The following is a 19,721-nucleotide window of genomic DNA, read 5'->3' on the forward strand; positions in this document are numbered from 1 at the left end:
GGATGTATCTTTTTTTAAAGAATATATGGAATCAGTGAAAGAATGGCAATTACAAGAATTTAATGAGATAAAAAGAAGAATTAAGAATGCAGAAGAAAAAATGAATAAAATAGAAATGGCCATGTCAGAGATAGGAAAAAGAGTGGAAAATATGGAAGAATGAGAAACAATTGTAGAAATGGAAGTAGAGGAATTAAAAGAGAAATTAGAAGAATCTAATAAAAAAGTTAAAGAGGCACATGAGCTGTTAGCTCAGAAGATAGATATAATAGAAAACTATAATATAAGAAATAATATAAAGATAGTGGGCCTTAAGGAAGATGAAGAAGACAAGAATATGAGAGAATTTATAAAAAAATTGGATCCCCAGGGTCCTAGGAAGACCAGAATTACAGGAAGAAATGGAAATAGAGAGGGCACATAGAACTTTAGCCCCGAAACCACAACCGCAGCAAAAACCAAGATTCATTTTAGTAAAATTCTTAAGATATACAACAAGAGAAAATATATTGGAGAAAGCAATGAAGAAAGTAAGAGAAGACAAAAAGCCACTGGAATATAAAGGTCAAAAAAAAATTTTCTATCCAGACATAAGTTTTGAACTCCTGAAGAAGAGGAAGGAGTTCAATACACCAAAAACGATCTTATGGAAAAAAGGATACAAATTTATGTTAAAGTACCCAGCGGTACTTAAAATAGTTATTCCAGGGCAACAAAACAGACTATTCTCAGATCCAGAGGAAGCAAGGAAATTTGCACTACAACTACAAAACAAGCAGAGAGATGAAGACATGTAATGAGAGTAAAAATGACCACGAACTATATGTATGTGTGTAAAGGGGTATATGTGTGTATATATATAGTGTGTATACATGAATGTATCCGTATTTAGAGGAAAATATATAGAGTATAGACAAGAATTAATAAGGGAGGGAAAGGGAATAAGGGAAGAGGGAATTAAAAGAGTGACCTTTGTTACATATGAAAATTGAAATCTTTTCTGGGGGGGGCTGGGTGGGGAGGAGTTATGGTCACTACAAAATCAGTTGACGTTTGCGAGTGAATTCGCAAATCCAAATGGAGAGGGGAGATGTGGTTGCCCGACAAGGGATAAAGGGCAACTCAGGAAGGGGAGGGGAGAATGGGGTTAATGAAGTTTTAAATAGGAGAATAAGGAAAATGTTTGATGTTTTAGAAATGTTGTCTTATAAAGTGTTCAAAACAAGAAAGCAGAAATGGATAAGAAGGAAAGGTGATGATGGAGAAACGGAAAGGGAAGATAAACAAAGCATGAAATGGCTACGCTGAACTATATGACTGTAAATATTAACGGAATACATAACCAAATTAAAAGGAAGAAACTGCTAAATTTACTGAAAAAAGAAAAAATTGATATAGCATTTGAGCAAGAAACACATTTAACTGAATTGGAGCACAAGAAATTAAAGAGAGATTGGGTAGGACACGTAACAGCAGCGTCGTATAATTCAAAAGCAAGAGGAGTAGCTATATTAATTAGTAAAAATGTGCCAATTAAAATAGAAAAGGAAATAATAGATCCAGCAGGGAGATATGTAATGATAAAATGTCAGATATATTCAGAGTTTTGGAATCTACTCAATGTATATTCACCTAACGAAGAAGATCAAAAGTTTATGCAAGATATCTTTTTGAAGATAGCAGATACACAAGGGAACATATTAATAGGAGGGGATTTCAACCTGAATTTGGATTCAAATATGGACAAAACTGGGAAAAAAATTAACAGAAAGAACAAAGTAACCAAATTTATAATTAAATCGATGGAAGAAATGCAACTTTTGGATATATGGAGGAAACAACACCCAAATGAAAAAGAATATTCATATTACTCGGGTAGACATAAAACATACTCAAGAATAGACCTATTTTTGTTATCAGCTCGTATGCAAGATAGAGTAAGAAAAACAGAATATAAAGCTAGAATATAATCGGACCACTCACCCTTGACATTGACAATAGAGTTAGAGGACATCCCTCCAAGAATGTATAGATGGAGATTAAACTCCATGCTACTTAAAAGGCAGGATTTTAGAGAATTCATTGAAAGACAAATTAAAATGTATTTTGAAATAAATACGGAATCAGTGAAAGATAAGTTTATACTATGGGATGCAATGAAAGCGTTCATTAGAGGGCAAATAATAAGTTATGTAACCAAGATGAAGAAGGACTATAATCAGGAAACAGAGCAGTTGGAAAGGGAAATAGTAAATATAGAAAAAGAATTAGCAATGAAGGAAGATACAACTAAAAGAAGAGAATTGGCAGATAAAAAATAAAATATGAAACACTACAAACATATAAGGTGGAGAAGAATATAATGAAGACAAATGGTGTGCAAACTATTGGAAAGGATTCTTAAGGATAGGATCTATGACCATTTGAAGTACAGTCAACTCAAGGATAGTCAGCATGGCTTTGTGAAAGGAAGATTGTGCCTCACAATCCTAATTAAGTTTTTGAGGAGGTAACAAAAGAAATTGATGAGGGTAGGGCTGTTGATGTGGTCCACATGAATTTTAATCGGGCTATTGACAATTTGCCCCATAAGAAATTCATCCGGAAAGTCATGAGGCACGGGATCAGTGGAACCTTGGCGTGTGTATAAAAAAAATGGCTTGCAGGTAGAAAGCAGAGAATAGTAGTGGAAGGAAAGTATTCTTCCTGGAGGTCAGTGCCTAGTGGAGTAATGCAAGGATCTGTTCTGGGACCCCTGCTCTTTGTGATTGTTTTTAAATAAATGACCTGGATGAAGAGGTGGATGGATGGACCAGTAAGTTTGCAGAGTTGTGGATAGAGTTGAAGGTTGTCGAAGGTTACAAAAGGATATAGACAGGATGCAGAGTTAGGCAGAAAAGTGGCAGATGGAGTTCAATCCAGATAAGTGTGAGGTGATGCATTTTGGAAGGACAAACCAGACGGCTGAGTACAGTGTTAATGGTCAATTACAAGAGTGTGGATGAACAGAGAGACCTTGGGGTCCAAATCCATACATCCCTCAAGGTCACCACACAGGTAGATAGGATAGTTAAGAAGGCCTATGGGATGCTGAGCTTCTTTAATGAGGGATTGAGTTCAAGAGTAGAGAGGTCATGTTGCAACTCTACAAATCTCTGGTTAGACCACACTAAGAGTATTGTGTTCAATTTTGGTCACCTCATTATAGAAAGGATGTGTATGCTATGGAGAGGGTGCAGAGGAGATTTACCAGGATGTTGCCTGGATTGGAAAACAAGTCTAATGAGGCAGAGCTGGAACTTTTCTCTTTGGAGAATAGAAGGATGAGAGAAGACTTAATAGTGGTCTATAAGATTATGAGAGGCAGAAAAAGGGTGGACAGCCAGCACCTGTTTCCTAGGGCAGGATCAGTAACAGGATATATGTACAAAGCGAAGGGAGGGAAGTTTAGGGGAGACATCAGGAGTATGTGTTTTTTACACAGAGAGTTGGTGGGTACCTGGAATGCCTTGCCATGGATAGTGGTTGAAGCTGAAACATTAGGGACATTTCAGAGAATCTTAGATAGGCACATGGATGGACAGAAAATGGAGAGCTTAGTACTATTTTGAGGAATATATGGGTCAGCATAACATCGAGTGCCGAAGGGCCTGTACCGTGCTGCAGTGTTCTATGTTTTAGGATCGAGACTTTTTAGAATGAATAATAATTACTTTATCATGCAATATTGTATTCCTCTTCTTGAAGACTTTGAATTACTTGTGAATTTCTTCATGCACAATATGAGTGTACAGTTATTTAGCTAAACCTTTTTTTGATAGCACCGTTGAATAAGGTTGATGAAGCAATTGGACCCATTTTCAAGTATAACTCTATACAGTACTTGCATTCTGTGTGTTGTTGTCAACTGAACCTACTGAAATTAACCATGCAGAAGTATTGGTGCCAGAATCATGGTTGTGGGTACAATCATATCCTGATGAGTGATTTTAGTCAGGGGAGTTATTGCACAATGTAAACTATTCAGCTATTCAGGTTCCCAGGTTTAACCCTTTGAGTGTGGCATTGTTTATAGATCAAGAATGGTCCATTGGATTCCTTTGCCCTGTGTTCAGCCACATTGCAAATTAAGAACTATATCATGTAGTATCCCATTATTTAATTTCAATAGGAATAGAGAAGAAAGATAATTATTCTATCTGGCATTTTTCATTTAAAAGTTGGACATGGTCTTTTGAAGATGACTGATAATCACCAAGTTATCCATTGACCAGGTGGAGCTGATTGTGGATGTAGAGCAACCTATGGAAACATATCGAGGCAGCAAATAGTATTTTATTTCAGGGAGCTCTGTGTGGGTGTTAATTTCCTTATTACATCTGCTGCATCTATGCAAGCCCACAAGATATCCATTTGGAAACTCAGAGATTCAATTTTTGATGTTGGAAGTTAAGATCGGAAGGGTCAGGCATTTATTCCCTTGAGCCTGTTTCAGCCTTTGGTGAAATGAGGAGTGATCTGTGAGCTTGCTCCAAAGATCTCTGCTTTCATCTCCCCTCACCTCCACCCCATAGATCCTTGGTGATCTGGAATTGACAGAAATCTAATGACCTCAGATATAGAATTAACATTGGACCAAGCATCAATTGCCATGTGGGAAGAGTTCTAAATGTCAGCACTCTCCACAGGATTCCTTTCTATTTTTTCTTCTGAAAAGCCTGGCTCCAATTATTAGAGCATGGCCCCTTGTCTTAGACATAACAACCTATCAGTTTATGTTAATATCTTAAAACTTTTAACTCATCCCTTAAACCAATCATATTTAAGAGGAAACTATCTTTTGCGAAACAGCCTTGGAGTTCAGGTATCATTGAGGTAAATATCTGCAGTTCATCATTCAGGTAAATCTTTACAGTTCTCACTCAAAAGCCAATGTACCCTCCTTCAGATGTGGTGCTTGAAGCTTCTGCAGTTAACCAGACTTTGAGCTAATGCTCAGGCACAGAAGAGTGTGGAGGAACAAATTATTCTGGGAATTCAGATACAGAATTCCCTAAATGTGGCGTTACAGGTAAACAAGGTTGTGAAGAATACTTTTAGCATCTTGGCTTGCATAAATCAAAGTATTGAATGCAGGAATTGTGATGTTATGGTGAGGTTTTTCAAAGTGTTGGTGAGGCCAAATTTGGAGTATTGTGTGCAGTTCTGGTCACCTAGCTACAGTAAGATTGAAAGAGTGCAGAGAAGATTTACTAGGTTGCTGCCAGGTCTTCAGGAGTTGAATTACAAGAAAAGATTAAACAGGTTGGAACTTTATTCCTTGGAGCATAGAAGAATGAGGAGAGATTTGATAGAGGTTTACAAAATTATGAGGGGAATCGACAGAGTAAACGCGAGTAGGCTCTTTCCACTTATGTTGGGAAGGATAAATATGAAAGGACATGGATTTAGGGTGAAAGGTTTAGGGGAAACATTAGGAGGACCTACAACACAGTAACAGGCCATTTCGACCCACAGGCCTGTGTTGCTCAATTACACCCTATTGAGCTGCACCCCTGGTACATTTCAAACGATGGGAGGAAACTGGAGTCCCTGGGGAAAACCCACATAGACACAGGGAGATTGTAAAAGCTCCTTACAGACAGCGCAGAATTCGAACACTGGTCCCAGTCGCTGGTGCGATAAGACCGTTGCGCTAATCGCTACGCCAACTGTACTGCATGATTAGAATCTCTGATGATGCTAAAGGTTCTGATTTTTTTTAATGGATCAGTAATTTTAAAGTTATCAGTTGCCTTGGTGGAATTTGGACTCTGGCTCCCAGTTAAGCAGTCCAGGCATCTGGATTATCCACCTCATTGGATAACGTCTTTGTTGCCACATTGTTATCCAGAAAATGTGGCACCATCCAACAATGTATAAAAGAAACTTGATATTGACCAAATGATCTGGTAGTATAGGTTGTTGATCTACAGATAACCACCGCTAACTCCTGAGTAAGTAGAGGCACTGACCTGCTTTCTTCACAATGCTATTAGTATGTGGGTCCTGTAAAGATCATCCGAAATAGTGACTCCCAAGAACTTAAATTTGCTCACCTTATCCATCTCTGATCCCCCCAATGATGACCTGATTTGCGACGTTGGTGGGCAAAGGTTCAAGCCTACACTTAGTGGTTCTTCAGTCTACAGTAGATGACCATCTGACTGGAGAGGTAACATTAGTTCCAATGGGAAATGCATGGTGACTGTTCAGGCAAGCCTGCAAAACTCCAGATTATTCCTGCTTGATGTATTGATGTGGGGTCTGCAATTGCTTCTGAGTAACTAGAATGTAATCTTTAGACAAGCTGAGGCAAAGTTGCTAAGATTTGATGATGCTAAGTTGGCACTTTTGATTGTTTTTGTTTACTGTTTGAATTCCAGCAGTGGTTATTGCCATCCTGATTTTAGGTATAATAATCCTGTACCCATTTAAATCTTTTTTTCAATGCACAAAAGTGCTCAAGAAACTCAGCAAGTCGTGTGACATTCCTTATATAGCAAAAATATGTAACCAATATTTTGGCCTGAGTCCTTAATCAAGATATGAGCAAAAATCAGAGAGAATAAAATGGTGGGGGGAGAGGGGCAGGGGAGGAGTACCAGCTCACAGGCAAGAAGCAGTAGGTGGATATGGGTAAGGGCAGAAAAGAACAAGGCTGAGAATTGATTGGGGAGGGGATATTTCTCTGAATGGAGGGGGAAAGCAGTTGGGAAAGGAGATAGAAGGATAGAAAAAGAAAGAGAGTGAGGAGCCTGATGGAAACCAGAGTCGATGTTGATGCCATCTGGTTGAAGGTTGCCCAGAAAGAATATTAGGTGGTGTTTCTCCATTATGCATTTGGCCTCAGTTCAGCATGCGGCCATGGTCAGTCATGTCAGCATGAGAGTGGGGCGTGGAATTGAAATGATTGTACAGTATCCCATATCCGAAATGCTTGGGACCAGACATTCTTTGGTTTTTGGAACAAAAATTAAAAAAAACAAAAACAACACAGTCACATCAGCAGAATACTTGCATCAGTTCATATGTGTAACCAGAAATAATATTTAATACAAACCCAAAAAAAACCCTTGGTCTCTGCCGCTGGTCTCCGACTCTTCCCAACCACTGCCGATGGCCCCCACTCCTGCCGGGGAGCCCAAGGTGACTTCTTTGATGCAGACGGCACTGCACCCGATATTGAGAATGTAGTTGCCGTGGCCAACTCCGGCTGTAGCCGATGCTGAAAACTTGGACCCAGATCAGTTTGGCATCTTCTCAGCCAGAAGCAAAGATTTTGCTTATTTAAAAAAAATAACTGTTATAGTAATCAAACTGGCACCAACAGAGCGATAGAGCCCCTCATAGGGAAGTCAAGTGTTGAATTTTTTTTACACTTGTGACATAACGTTGGCGCTAAAAAAATGTTTGGTTTTTGGATATTTTTGGTTTTTGGAACTTTAGATATGGGGTACTCGACCTGTATTTGAAATTTTATGTATCATGGCTTCTGCTGACTCTCTTGTTTAACTCCATCTAAGTCTGACTTGAATGATGTTTGGAACTAAAGTATAAAGGTTAGTGACAGTGAAAACCCTCTATTCCTCTCTGGAGCCTGCAGGGAGTGTAGTCGGAGCAAAGATGTCGTCTTTGAGCACTTTTTCACATCGAGGAGTGACAGCAAATAACATATAGTTTAAGAAATAATATTGAAATATTCGAACAAGCATGGGAGCCTTACATTAAATACAATAGCGAAAACCTACCGGGGACAAACATTACCTAAGTTGATGGAAGGAGAAGGAAAGAAAAGAATGGACTCAGTAGAATTTCTGGAGTATTTTTGTTGAATGACAACATTGTCTGACTGGCTTAATGCAACCTAGATTGTATACCTAAAATGGATGAGAGTGGGGGGTGGGGGGGTGGCTTGGGAGGAGGGAGGGGGGGGGGAGAAAAAGTCACTGTATATATGTGAAAAAGAAAAAGTGTATATCATGGCTAATGTGATTTATGGTGTGAAAAAAAAAAGAGGAGTGACAGCATGAGGGCTAGGATTCCAAAACAATTCTCACAGATTATTCAAAGAAGGGGGAAGCGAGCTCGTGCTCACCAGGAACTACAGTCCAGTGATCCTGACAGCAAAACGAGAGAAAATTATTAAATCTATTGTTAAGGACGTGGTAATAGGGCACTTTGAAAATAATAATAGGATTGTGCAGAGATGACATGGACATCTGAGCAAGCAATCAAGTAAGACAAATCTTTTGTAATTTGTTTTGCAATTGCAGCCAGCAGAATAAATAAGGGCAAACCTGTGGATGTAGTACACTTGGAGTTTAAAAAGGTTTTTTTAAAAAGATGCCACTCAGTAGATTTGTTGTCAGAAGTGGAGGGCCCAGATTTTGTAATAATATACAAGTATCGACAGAAGATTGGTAAGGAATAGAGATCAGAGAGGAGGAGCCTTTGTGAAGGGTGCTTTGGAGAGAAAGATCTTTTTTTTAATTGAGTATTTCTACTTGACAGACCCTTGGATGCTGAAAAACCCTTGTCCCTTTGGGTTCTGTGAGATTATAAATGGCACTCCATCTCCATTGCCACATGAAAACTGAATTATTTGCCAGCTTTATGAGGCTGCCAGTTTCAGATGACATTCAACCTATTAAACCACGAGCCTCTGGGAAGGCAGAGTCATTTACCCCAGTACTGAAGGACATGCATTTAAAGGGAAAGGGGGGAAATTTTACACAAAGAGTGGTGGGTACCTGCTCTGGCTGCAAGAGATAGTGGTGAAAATAGACACAATTGTAGTGTTTCAGAGGCTGTTAGTCACATGAATAGAGCGATATGGATCATGAGCAGGGAGAAATTTAAATTGGCTTTGTTTTCAGGGGTCCTGTTCCTGTGTTGTATGATGGAACCTAGAAAATAGGACATTGCACCACAGTACAGGCCCTTCAGCCCATGATGTTATGCCTACCTATGTAAACCAACTCTGCAACAATCTAATAGTTTCCTACCTGCCACCCATAATCCTCCATTTTTCTTGCTGTTTTGTGTTCTAAGATGAGTATTGCAACCCTTGATATATAAAGTTCTGGAACAGCAGAATGTAAATATTCCTCCAAAGGGAACGTTAAAGCATTCAAGATGTGAACACAACCAAATTTATGTTCTATTCGTATCAATATGGCTGCCATACCCATTTTGCCCTGCTGTGGCACTGATTTGGAGGGAATTTTAAATTAGAATATGTCTTTTACTGCATTTAGTTCATGAGGTGGAGCTCTTCTGTGTTTCTTCTGTTTCTGAAGTTTATTGGCTTGTTATTAATTTTTTTATTTTTCACACTAAGAACCATACTGACCAAAATACATACAGACATTTTTCTCTTGAATATATACTGTCATTTTCTCCCCTTTTCCCCCCTCCCTTCCCTCCCTCCCTCACCCCCCTTCCCATTTATTCAAAGTTCAATCTATAAGATACATTAAATCCGTTAAACAATGTCGTCACTTAATAAAATAAACAAGAAATTTTTATCTTTTACTTTTATATACTGAGTCAGTTCATTTCGTTGTTTTCTCCTTCTGTCGTTTTAGGTGGTGGAGGTCCATGGTAGGATTTCTCTATTGTGCTTCATGTACGGTTCCCATATTTGTTCGAATATTGTGATGTTATTTCTTAAATTATATGTTATTTTTTCTAATGGAATACATTTATTTATTTCTATGTACCATTGTTGTATTCTCAAGTTGTCTTCTGATTTCCAGGTTGACATAATACATTTTTTTCAAGACATAATACAAGTTTATTGGCTTGTAATGTTTTAGTAATGCAATAATCTTGACTGTTGGCAGTTTGATATTCTAAGCTCGGACCCAGATCACTGGAATGAACTTGCAGACAAGGATCAGGACAGCACAGAGATAACAAAACCCGATCATGGAAGAGGAAGGATTGTGCTGTTCTGATGAACACACAAGAAAATGCCTTGTAAAAGTGGGAAAGAGAGATGGTAAATTAGTTGTGTCTAGGGAAAAGGAAACTCAATATCTAAACAAAAGTGAGAAGAAGAATGTTGCACTGCAAGAGATTAGTCAGTCAAACAATAATATAAATCTGGAATTTGAAATATATTGGGAAAGGACTAAATAAATAACAGATGAACAAAGAGATATAAGATCAATTCTTTGTGTGCAATCTCATGGAGATAACTGATGTGAGAGTTACTCATCTTGCTTCCAAATGGCATATTCAAGTGAAGAAGACATAATATAACGTGAAGGGTGGAAAGGATCCGCACTTGATTTTAAAGATCTTGCTCTTGTCCCTTCAAACTTCTTGATTAACTATGGCACACTGGAGGCACAAAGTCCACACAACATTGCCTGGTAACATGTTTGTCCCACAAGTTTTCATTGAGGGCATTGAAGTCATAATTCAGAAAGAAACAATGCCAGATGCACAGCTGCATATGGCTAATATCACATGGAAATAAACCAAATGTGGAGTCGCGCCAGTATCTGCTGCTCCCAGGATGCTAAGATCTTATTCCAGGGGACTGACTCGAGCATTCTGATCCATTGCAGTTAATCACAGCTGAAAACAACATGCCTCTCTGTTTTGTTGCAGATACTTGACGGATGGTGGGTTGGGACTCTATACTCGGCGACTTAACCGCTTGCCGGATGGAATGGCGGCTGTGAGAGAAAATGTCCAGCGTAATACATCTGTAGGCCTGGGTGACGCAGATAGGTAGGAACCTTATTGTTTCTGGATGAGGGACTATTGCGTCCAGCTGTACTTGTTCCTTGAAGACTCAATCCTCATTCTGTGAAAAGAATAACCTTCCTTGTGATTAATGTTGCCGTTTCTTTGTTCAGCAACTGCAGAGAAAATAGATAGTTTTCTGTACATTGATCAATGGCACTCGTTGTAAATGGAAGGGAGATACTGACCGGATAGCCATGGTGTGATTAAATAATCTGACAGACAAAAAGGGTTGAGAAGTCTTGACTTATTTGCATCAGAGAGGAGGGCTAAGAGTGCTTTATTGATGTTCATGTCTGAATTGAGGATTGGGGACTGAATGTTACCTGCTGAAAAATGATTTCCAGTCCAAATCACAGACTGCTTTGAAATTTGGCTAGAGTGCATCCTGGATGCAACAAACAAGAGTAATATTATGAAGAGCAAAACATCCAAACTTCAGATTACAATACAGCTGTTAAGAAGTGCAGTGACTGGAACTGTGCATCTATTGGGGCTGGATCGACAGATAATAACAGAACCCTTCCTGTCTTTTGTTCCTATGTAATCTAATGAATTTATCTTGCACCTGGGGAATAAGAGCCAGTGGTGGAGAAAAATATAAAGGCAGCTGATAAGCAAATTTCAAAGGATAGTTTACCAGGAATCCTTTATACATGGAGGCAGAATTGCAGATAAAGACATGAGAACCCCTTTTCTTTATTAAATCATAAAAAATCTGAAAGGATCCTCTTCCGAAATGAGTTCGACGTGTTTGAGTTTGGCCATACCTCTATCATAACTCTGCAATAGTTTTTATATGATGCTGTTATGATTTCTAAAGCTGTTATCGTACTTGAAGGCCACACAATATCAGATGGATTTGAATAAAGGCTGGATCTTCAGGTTTCCACTGCCTTAGTAAACAAACCATGGGGATAATCCTTTGCTTCAAATGCTTCACAGTGCTGCACAACTGACTTGATGTCTGTCATCAGAAACCTGACAATAAGCAAGTAAAATTTATTTAAGAGAGGGGGGGGAAAAAAAGACCTCGGCTCTTTAGTGAGGTTCATTTGTTGTAAATGAAATAAGAGGTTCTTCCTGTCTACTCTGTTCTGGCCTCTTACACTTTAATGCATCTCAATTAAGTCTCCCCTCAGCCCTTTTTGTTCCAAAGAAAGCAATCTTTCTTCATAACTATAATTCTCCTACCTCAGCAAAATCCTCTGTTCCATTTATAATGCTGCCATATCCTTCCTGGCTAAAAAAATGACCAAAGCTGGAAACAGTGCTCTAGTTCTGCATTAACAAGTGTTAAGTATCGAGCTGGCGTTTTGAACGGTGTCTCTGAGAGGAACCTTTTCACCTGAATTAATCTGTACTCTTTTTCATCATGTGGATAGGTAATTTGAAAAAATCTTCTGTGGCAAAAGGGATTGTGTTTGGACTGTAGTGCCATATTTTAACTCACAGCACCACACAGCTTATTTTGGTATCGGCACTTTGGAAAATACACCTTTTAGCTGGTAATGTGGTTATTGAAAGGCTTAAAAATTCATCCTGAAGTTTAAAAGAACATTAGACTGAGACTGAGTCATCTGTGAATGTTATTGTTCGTTTCAAAATTTCTGGATGCTCCAAACCAGTTTGCAACCACTGAGTACTTTTGAAGTACAGTAGGTTAGGGTTTTTAGACTGTAAGCATGTAACGGCACAATCAGCGAAATTTGCCGTTACACGGGCAGTCTAAAAGGGAAAGTGCAGGAATTTTTTTAGTCAATTCCTGCACCGCGATTTATCCTGCAGGACCCCAACAACTTTTCGGAGGAAGCCTGCAGTCTAAATTGCACCGCAAAACTCACCTCATCAATTGGACGTCCAGCTGATGACTCAGGCCACGTTGCTGCATACTTGAAGGGCCGACATGGCCTGCTTCCGTGCTGTAAACGGTTATATGGTTATGGTTATAAAGGCACTGGGACTAACGTGCACAGGAACTTAAGCAGTACAGTGTGAACGACCACAAGGTGAGTAATTATGTTAAATTTTTCACAGATTTTTTCAATATTGCTGGCTAAAAAAAACTCTAGTGATGTAATGTGGGAAACACAGCAGCTATTGAGGAGAGCAAACTGACGAAAAGATAATGCCAAGATAATGCTGTTGACGCATTCCTTTAGTTCAACTGACTGCAAAATGTTTTGCTGCTGATTTTCATTTGTACTCAACATCTGATGCCTCTCATGTCAGCATCCAGCAACAGTCAGCCAGCGTCGATGGATTCCAGTTGCCCTGGTTCCGCTTTTGCATGATCGCAACGACCTTGGAAACCTTTTACCATGTTCGTCACTGACGGCACCAAGATCAGCTGGGAAGAAGTCAAAGTGTGAAGGCAGAAAATGAATTTTCAAGGACATGTTGCATGCACTTCATGACAAAATAAGAAAGGAAATCATGAAAAGTTTTTTTCAGTACGTGATAGGAAAGTTTTACTGTGATTTTGTGATCAGTAACCCAAAATCCATAAAATATACCCAAAAGTGCTCAAGAAGCAAAATCTTTGTTGTCCAGTGTTATTTGTGTGTGGATTGATCATACTTTTTCACAGAAGTAATTTGTTTTTTGCATTACTTCTTAAAAATATACCCACATGATAATCTTGGGCAGAAAGCACAGATTTGTCCTCCTTTGCATGTGTTAAATGCATAATGCAAGTGATGCGTCAGGAAATAACTTTTCTGAGAGAAGCTCAACTGCCTTTTGCTCCCTTTGGGTACTGTGTGAGCTGCCGAGCTTCCTCAGCTCATTTGTGTAGTGCACTGGACCTCATCATCTCCAGAATTTCTTGTTTCCCAACAATTAATGCATACACCAGAGGAGGACCACTTACTCTTTGGAGAGTGACTGTGATAGAAGTTGCAAAAATTTGTACTCTTGATTTCTACAAGCTTTAATAAGCCAACAGTAGCAGCCTCCGCAGTGAATCAGAAGTGCACGTACATTAGATCCCGATGCTTGCCCTGGCACCAATCAGTGAGAGACTGCCGCTAAGATACCCTGAGCAAACCAGGTGAAATCCAGCTGAATCTCCCAAGCCTGAGAGCTATCCAATGGCAAGTTCCGAACATTCTTCATACAACTGCTGGAGAGAAGAGGACCAAGTTTAAGTACAAGGCTTCATCCAGTGTGTTCCGAGGTTTGACCATGAATGAGAATATTTTCGTTCATTTGGTTTCCAGATAGATCATTGTTAAATCCATCCCTTGAGCAGCTGCGCCATCCTGGTTCAAATTTTCCGACTGTGCCAAGTTAGCTGACCTTCACATGAACACTGAGACACAAGGTCCAAGAAGGAATACAATACTTCAGGGATCCGACCCTCCTCAACTCTTCATCTACTTTGGGAAGTACATGCATACGGCCATTTGGAGAAACCAGGATAGTTGCCATTTCCTCCATTATGCAAGAGGCTTCCAATATTTTGTTTTAAATGTGTGGAGTGTAGTGTGAAGTGTTTTATTTGACAGTCAACAGTGCCTCTGCATTCAGATGGTGGCCTGTGAACAAAGGTTCAATGACATGAATACCATAGAACTGAATGAGTTCTGGGTGATTGGAGGCAAAAATCTGGCTCTGAGAATCATTAATATTGCTGTGGACCATGTACTGACACAACATGAATGCTGATACATTGCCAACCATGTGAACTACTGCTTCAACTGGATTCAGGAGAGAGGAAGAATATTATAAGAATCCCCAAAATTTTCCATGGCTCGGCACTGAGAAAAATATCTGGAATAAAACATTGCATCTGGCAATGTGGGAGATGTCGATTTCATTTTCTTAACCAAATATTTTCTGAAGGCATGCTCTTCAAATCTGCCTTTAATTCTCTGTGTCACATTTAGTCATCTAGATAACCCAAGGTTGTCACCAAGTTTGGAAGTAAAAGAGGATTACGGAGAAACCAGACTCCTGCAAGTTGTGAATTAGTGAGATCACAGTGAAATGGAATAACTTTAAATAGAACCTTTTGAAGAAGACTTTTATGTTGAAGTTGGTGTTTGAAATAGAAATTTGGAAAAGTACTCCATTTAATTTCTAAAGTGTCATGTTCCTGCCTCCACCTTCTTTAATCCCAGCTAAAAACCACATTATAGCTTCTGAAGACTATCACTAACAACTTAATGTGTTGGTTTTGGCTATGTTTAAGTTGCTTTTACACTGTTCAATGATTTATGCTCAAAGCAGTGACTCTTCATCCAATGCTTTAACTTCAACTGAAAAATAAGTTTGCCTGGTTTAGCCCCCATTCCTTCATTTGAGAAGGTTTTGAGCTGGAATCCATTATTGAGGCTTTGGCATGAGAAAATTCCAGTCAGTGAGAAGTATCTCATGAAGTTGACATCATCATTGACTTTATTTTTGAGGTTTGACACAGCAGGGTGAGTAGGGGAAGTGATGGAAGTCACTTAAATTTCACATTGTGTCTCACCCTTCGTCCTGCGGTTCTTGGCCACATTTTCTATGGTGTGCCACATTGGTCCACATGTGGTTCCTTTCACTGCTGTGATACTGGGGAAGCAATGGACGCTGCACACCTGGAATTTCAAGTGCACTTGAATCTGAATGAAGTGTCAGGGTAATATCTCAACGTGGGCTGTAAACTGAGGAGGTACAAACCAGTCTTCTAATTGGCAGATTGTCTTGGTTGTTGGTCGGAGAGGACGGCGTGATTGTCCCCTCAGCTATTTACAACACAATTTAATTATTTTGGTGAAACAATACAGTGTAATGTTCTCATGCTTGTTAATATAGTGGCGGAAGGGAAAGTAAGCAGGATGTGAAGTCCGCCAAGTGAAAGGTTATGTGGAGAGTAAGCAAAAAGTGAGGGAGAGGAATTTGCAAAACCTTCTCTCTAATTTTCAGAGAACAAGAAATTGGAAGCACTGGGAATGTAGTACGCAGAGAGCAGAAAGCGATAGCTGACCATTAATGAGACAAATAGAAAGTTGATCATTACGAATAAAGGGTTAGTTAACAATGGGAAGATGTTTTGCTGTATTTGTATTGGGCTTCAGTAGTGAGACAGCAAGTAGAATAATTTGAGCAGCTTTGGTCTCTGTATCTGAAGAAGGAGGTTCTAGCTTTGGAGGTGATGCAATTTCAATTGACAGGACTGAATGTTAGAATGAGGTGTTGTCCGCTGAGGAGGAACTGTATGGTATTGGTCAAAGATTGCTCCAGTTAAGTGGTAATTCATTAATGTTTTTCAGACTGCAGTGTCGGGAAAAACAGAAAAAATTAACATAATTACTGCCCGTGTGGTTGTTCCCACTGGGCACCTTTTTAGACTGCAAGCCCCTGAGTACAACAGTCCTGGTGGTTGGGCGTTCAGTAGAGTGGATGACGGACAAGGAATTTTTCCAGTATGATTTACACTGCAGGCTTCCTCCAAAAAGCTGTAGTGGTCCTGCAGCTCAATAATGAAGACAATCTGGTGAGAGCTGGGACCAGAGTACCAGATCTGGTCTCAGGTTGGTGCTGGGAATTTCCAGTGGAAAGATGAGTCGCTGGTTGAGGTCTACAGGCAATTTCCAGTCTCAGGCTGTGTTCAGTTGGAGTGAGGAGGAGTGGTCCTGTCGAATGGAAGGTATTTGGCATGGAGGGTGTCTGGGTTCTGGGTGTTTGACATCAGGGCATTCAACTGCTAAAGCTGAAAGGAGATGAAAGAGACTGAAAAACGTACTGGTACATAAAATTAATTTAAAGCTTATTTGGTGACGGAACATTTATACTGTGAAAAATCTCTTAATTGCTAATGTACATTGGATACATCATTAGTTAAATCAGCCGTAAACTGACATTCTTTTTGTAAGACTAGCATTGCTTCATCTGCTGAGTTTATTGACAGGACATGACAGAAAATGCTGGAAGCTCTCAGTGCATCAGACAGCATCAATGAAGGTTTAAGCAGTCAGAGTTTCAGGTCATTGACTTTTCATCAGAACTGGGAAAACCAGAAAAAGTGTGTTCTAAGTTGCAAATAAAGAGAAGGGGAGAGAGAAAGAAGGGGAAATGAAGAAAGATGGGAAAGAGTGGCATGGTTAGTGCAGTGCTATTAGAGCACCACTGACCCGGGTTTGTACAAGGAGTTTGTACATCTCCCCTTGTGTGCATAGATTTCCTCCCACGTTGCAAAGACGTAAAGGCCAGTATGTTAACTGGTCATATGGGTGAATTGGGGCGGTGCAGGCTCATGGACAAGCAGGTCTTGTTATCATGCTGTATCTCCCAAGTTTAAGCATCTAAATATTTAAATCTAAATTGAGCTTATTTTCGAACAGAGTGAAAATAGACATAAAAGGCTGCGGACTAACATTGTCAAGGTAACTATCACATTGAACAGCAGCAGTTGGAGAAAGAAATTGTTCAAAGGAATTTATTTGCATATCTGGAACCTTATTCATTGTCTATCATACTAAACACACTATCTGTTTGTCATTGTTCTGTTTCAATGTTTAGGGGCTTTAACTTTCTATAACATGCAGTGATATAAGCCAGGAATTCATTTTGAGGCGATCATTGTTTTGCTGTTGCATACATGGAGATTTGAGTTTTAATCCTAAGAATTTTGCACCAGTGCTAAATTCCTTGGCAATGACTACATTTTCAAAGATTTTAGTCCTTCTTTAAACCTTTTGTATTACAGAGGTAGGAAGTGTTTTATAGGAGACTCATCACTTTGGTCACAGAATAGTTAAAACATCTTGTGTCCTTGCACCTTGCCCTGAGCAAGATCAGTTAATTTAACAGATCGGTGAGGGAGCTTGGGGCCTATCCTTCTCTTTTACCACATTTGTCGGTACATTTATAAACCAATCCATCAGAGGAAATGCTGCTGTTTGCCTCCAACTATTTTCAAAACCACTGTGACAACCTTCCTCTTCATTCTTGAGTTTTCAAACAGCTTTACTGTGAGCTTACATTTCTGGTGGAGGGGGGGGGGTCAAAGGCTTTTGGGAAAATCTATTTAAAAAAAAAATTCCATTCTTTCAAAATGAGATGTAAAGATATGATCAAACTAGAGAAATAAGAGAAGGAAAACAACAGTTTTTCAATCCATGTTAAACAAGAAAATTTGCAGACGCTGGGTCAAGGGCAACGCGTAAAGGTGGTGGAGAAATTTGGCAGGTTACGCAGCATACAGAGGAAGCAAAAGGGAACCAATGTTTCAGCCCTGAGCCCTTGTGTTGTGGAGCTGGTAATTCCCTGTCCCCATCATTGCCAGAACATTGCTTCCAATAAAACTAAACTGCAGGGTGTGTTTCTTCTTGAGGTCTCCCCCCCCACCCCCCAATCCTTTATGCATTTGAAGTATCTCAGGAAGCAATTAACAGTCCCTGCAGACCCAAATTGTCTTGTTGATGACTCCTTTTTCTTGCTGGCATAGTAATGTGTTTTAGCTTTTCATCCAAAAAGTGTTTTAAAAATAATTTTAAAAATTAAATTTTCCCTTCAAGCACTTATACCCAACAGCACAGAATGAGAATATTACTGCTTTGATTGAACTTCTGAGTTAATATTTGATTGAATTTCTGAGTTAATATTTTTCTGAGCAAAGGTTTCCCCCTAAAAGCTGAAATGAAGGGTTTCAGGGGGAAACTCCATCTTGAATTCTGTTGAGGACTCAGATTCCAGCAGATGTTAAACAACACATTCTGTAACAAGGCAATAGGACAGAGATTCAAAGTACAGGCAGTCACTGGGTTAAATACGAGTTTATTTAAATGGGAACAAGTACATGTTTAGCATCAGTTAGGCAAATTTTTTATCTCACTATATAGCATATTTAATGTATATTTTATCTTGCAATGCTTATAAAACACTTCCTAACACTAACTACTATACCTAAGCAAATCTAAGACGGATTTTTAATAAAAAACAGATTAGTGTCCTTCGGCCAGTCTTTGACGACCATATCAATGTCATAAAGTAAAATTAATAAATCACTTCAGTTTTATTGACAATTCAGCACCCACTTCATATGTCATTAAGTGCTGGAGGCTACTGTATAAGGATGATTTTGGCAAGTGGGTGGGAGGAGGGAGTAAATATGGATAATGTTCTGTTTAGTATTCACTATATTAAAAAAAAATCCATGATCAAACAGGAGAAGTGAACTCTTGGAAGTGACTAGAGGGTGGCCAGTATTCTCAAAATGGCACATTAGTAGCAGAAGAAAACAAAGAGGAAAACACTTAAAATTCAAGACACATCAGCAAATGCTATCATACAGAGTTTTAACAATACTAGTTTGGAGTACAAGTTTTCATATCTCACAAAGGTGCTGGCGACCAGAATTAGCAGACAAGAACTTTATTTGGGTGATTTACCACATGGAAAACTGGAGCCAATTTTTCTATCCAATTCAGAAGTTATCCAATCCAGAGAAGGGGGTGGGGGGGAGAGTGGTGGCAGCCAATTGACAATAGGTGCAGGAGTAGGCCATTCGGCCCTTCGAGCCAGAACCACCATTCACTGTGATCATGGCTGATCGTCCACAGTCAGTTCCCCGCTCCTGCCTTCTCCCCATATCCCTTGACTCCGCTATCTTTAAGAGATCCATCTAACTCTTCCTTGAAAGCATCTAGAGAATTGGCCTCCACTGTCTTCTGAGGCAGAGCATTCCACAGAACCATATCTCTCGAGGTGAGAAAGGTTTTCCTCAACTCTCTTCAAAGTGGCCTACTCCTTATTCTTAAACTGGACTCCCCCAATATCGGGAACATATTCCCTGTCTCTAGCGTGTTTCAATTAGATCCCCTCTCATCCTTCTAAATTCCAGTATATACAATCCCAATCACTCCAATCTTTCAACATATGATAGTTCTGCTACCCTGGGACTTAACCTCGAACCTACACTTCACTCCCTCAAT

General features: G+C 39.4%; 1 protein-coding gene across 7 annotated transcripts in view; it reads left to right on the plus strand.

The window, feature by feature from the left end:
* The window catches only part of nav2a (neuron navigator 2a), a 411,462-nt gene that overhangs the window by 209,434 nt on the left and 182,307 nt on the right, over nucleotides 1-19,721 (plus strand). For all 7 annotated transcript variants that reach the window (XM_069904879.1, XM_069904824.1, XM_069904830.1 and 4 more), the window contains one exon: nucleotides 10,663-10,785. In XM_069904879.1, coding sequence (XP_069760980.1) covers nucleotides 10,663-10,785 — 123 coding nt within the window. The remainder of the gene's footprint in view (nucleotides 1-10,662; nucleotides 10,786-19,721) is intronic.

This window comes from Narcine bancroftii, chromosome 1 (assembly GCF_036971445.1).
Source record: "Narcine bancroftii isolate sNarBan1 chromosome 1, sNarBan1.hap1, whole genome shotgun sequence".
In the NCBI taxonomy this organism is placed as follows: Eukaryota; Metazoa; Chordata; class Chondrichthyes; order Torpediniformes; family Narcinidae; genus Narcine; species Narcine bancroftii.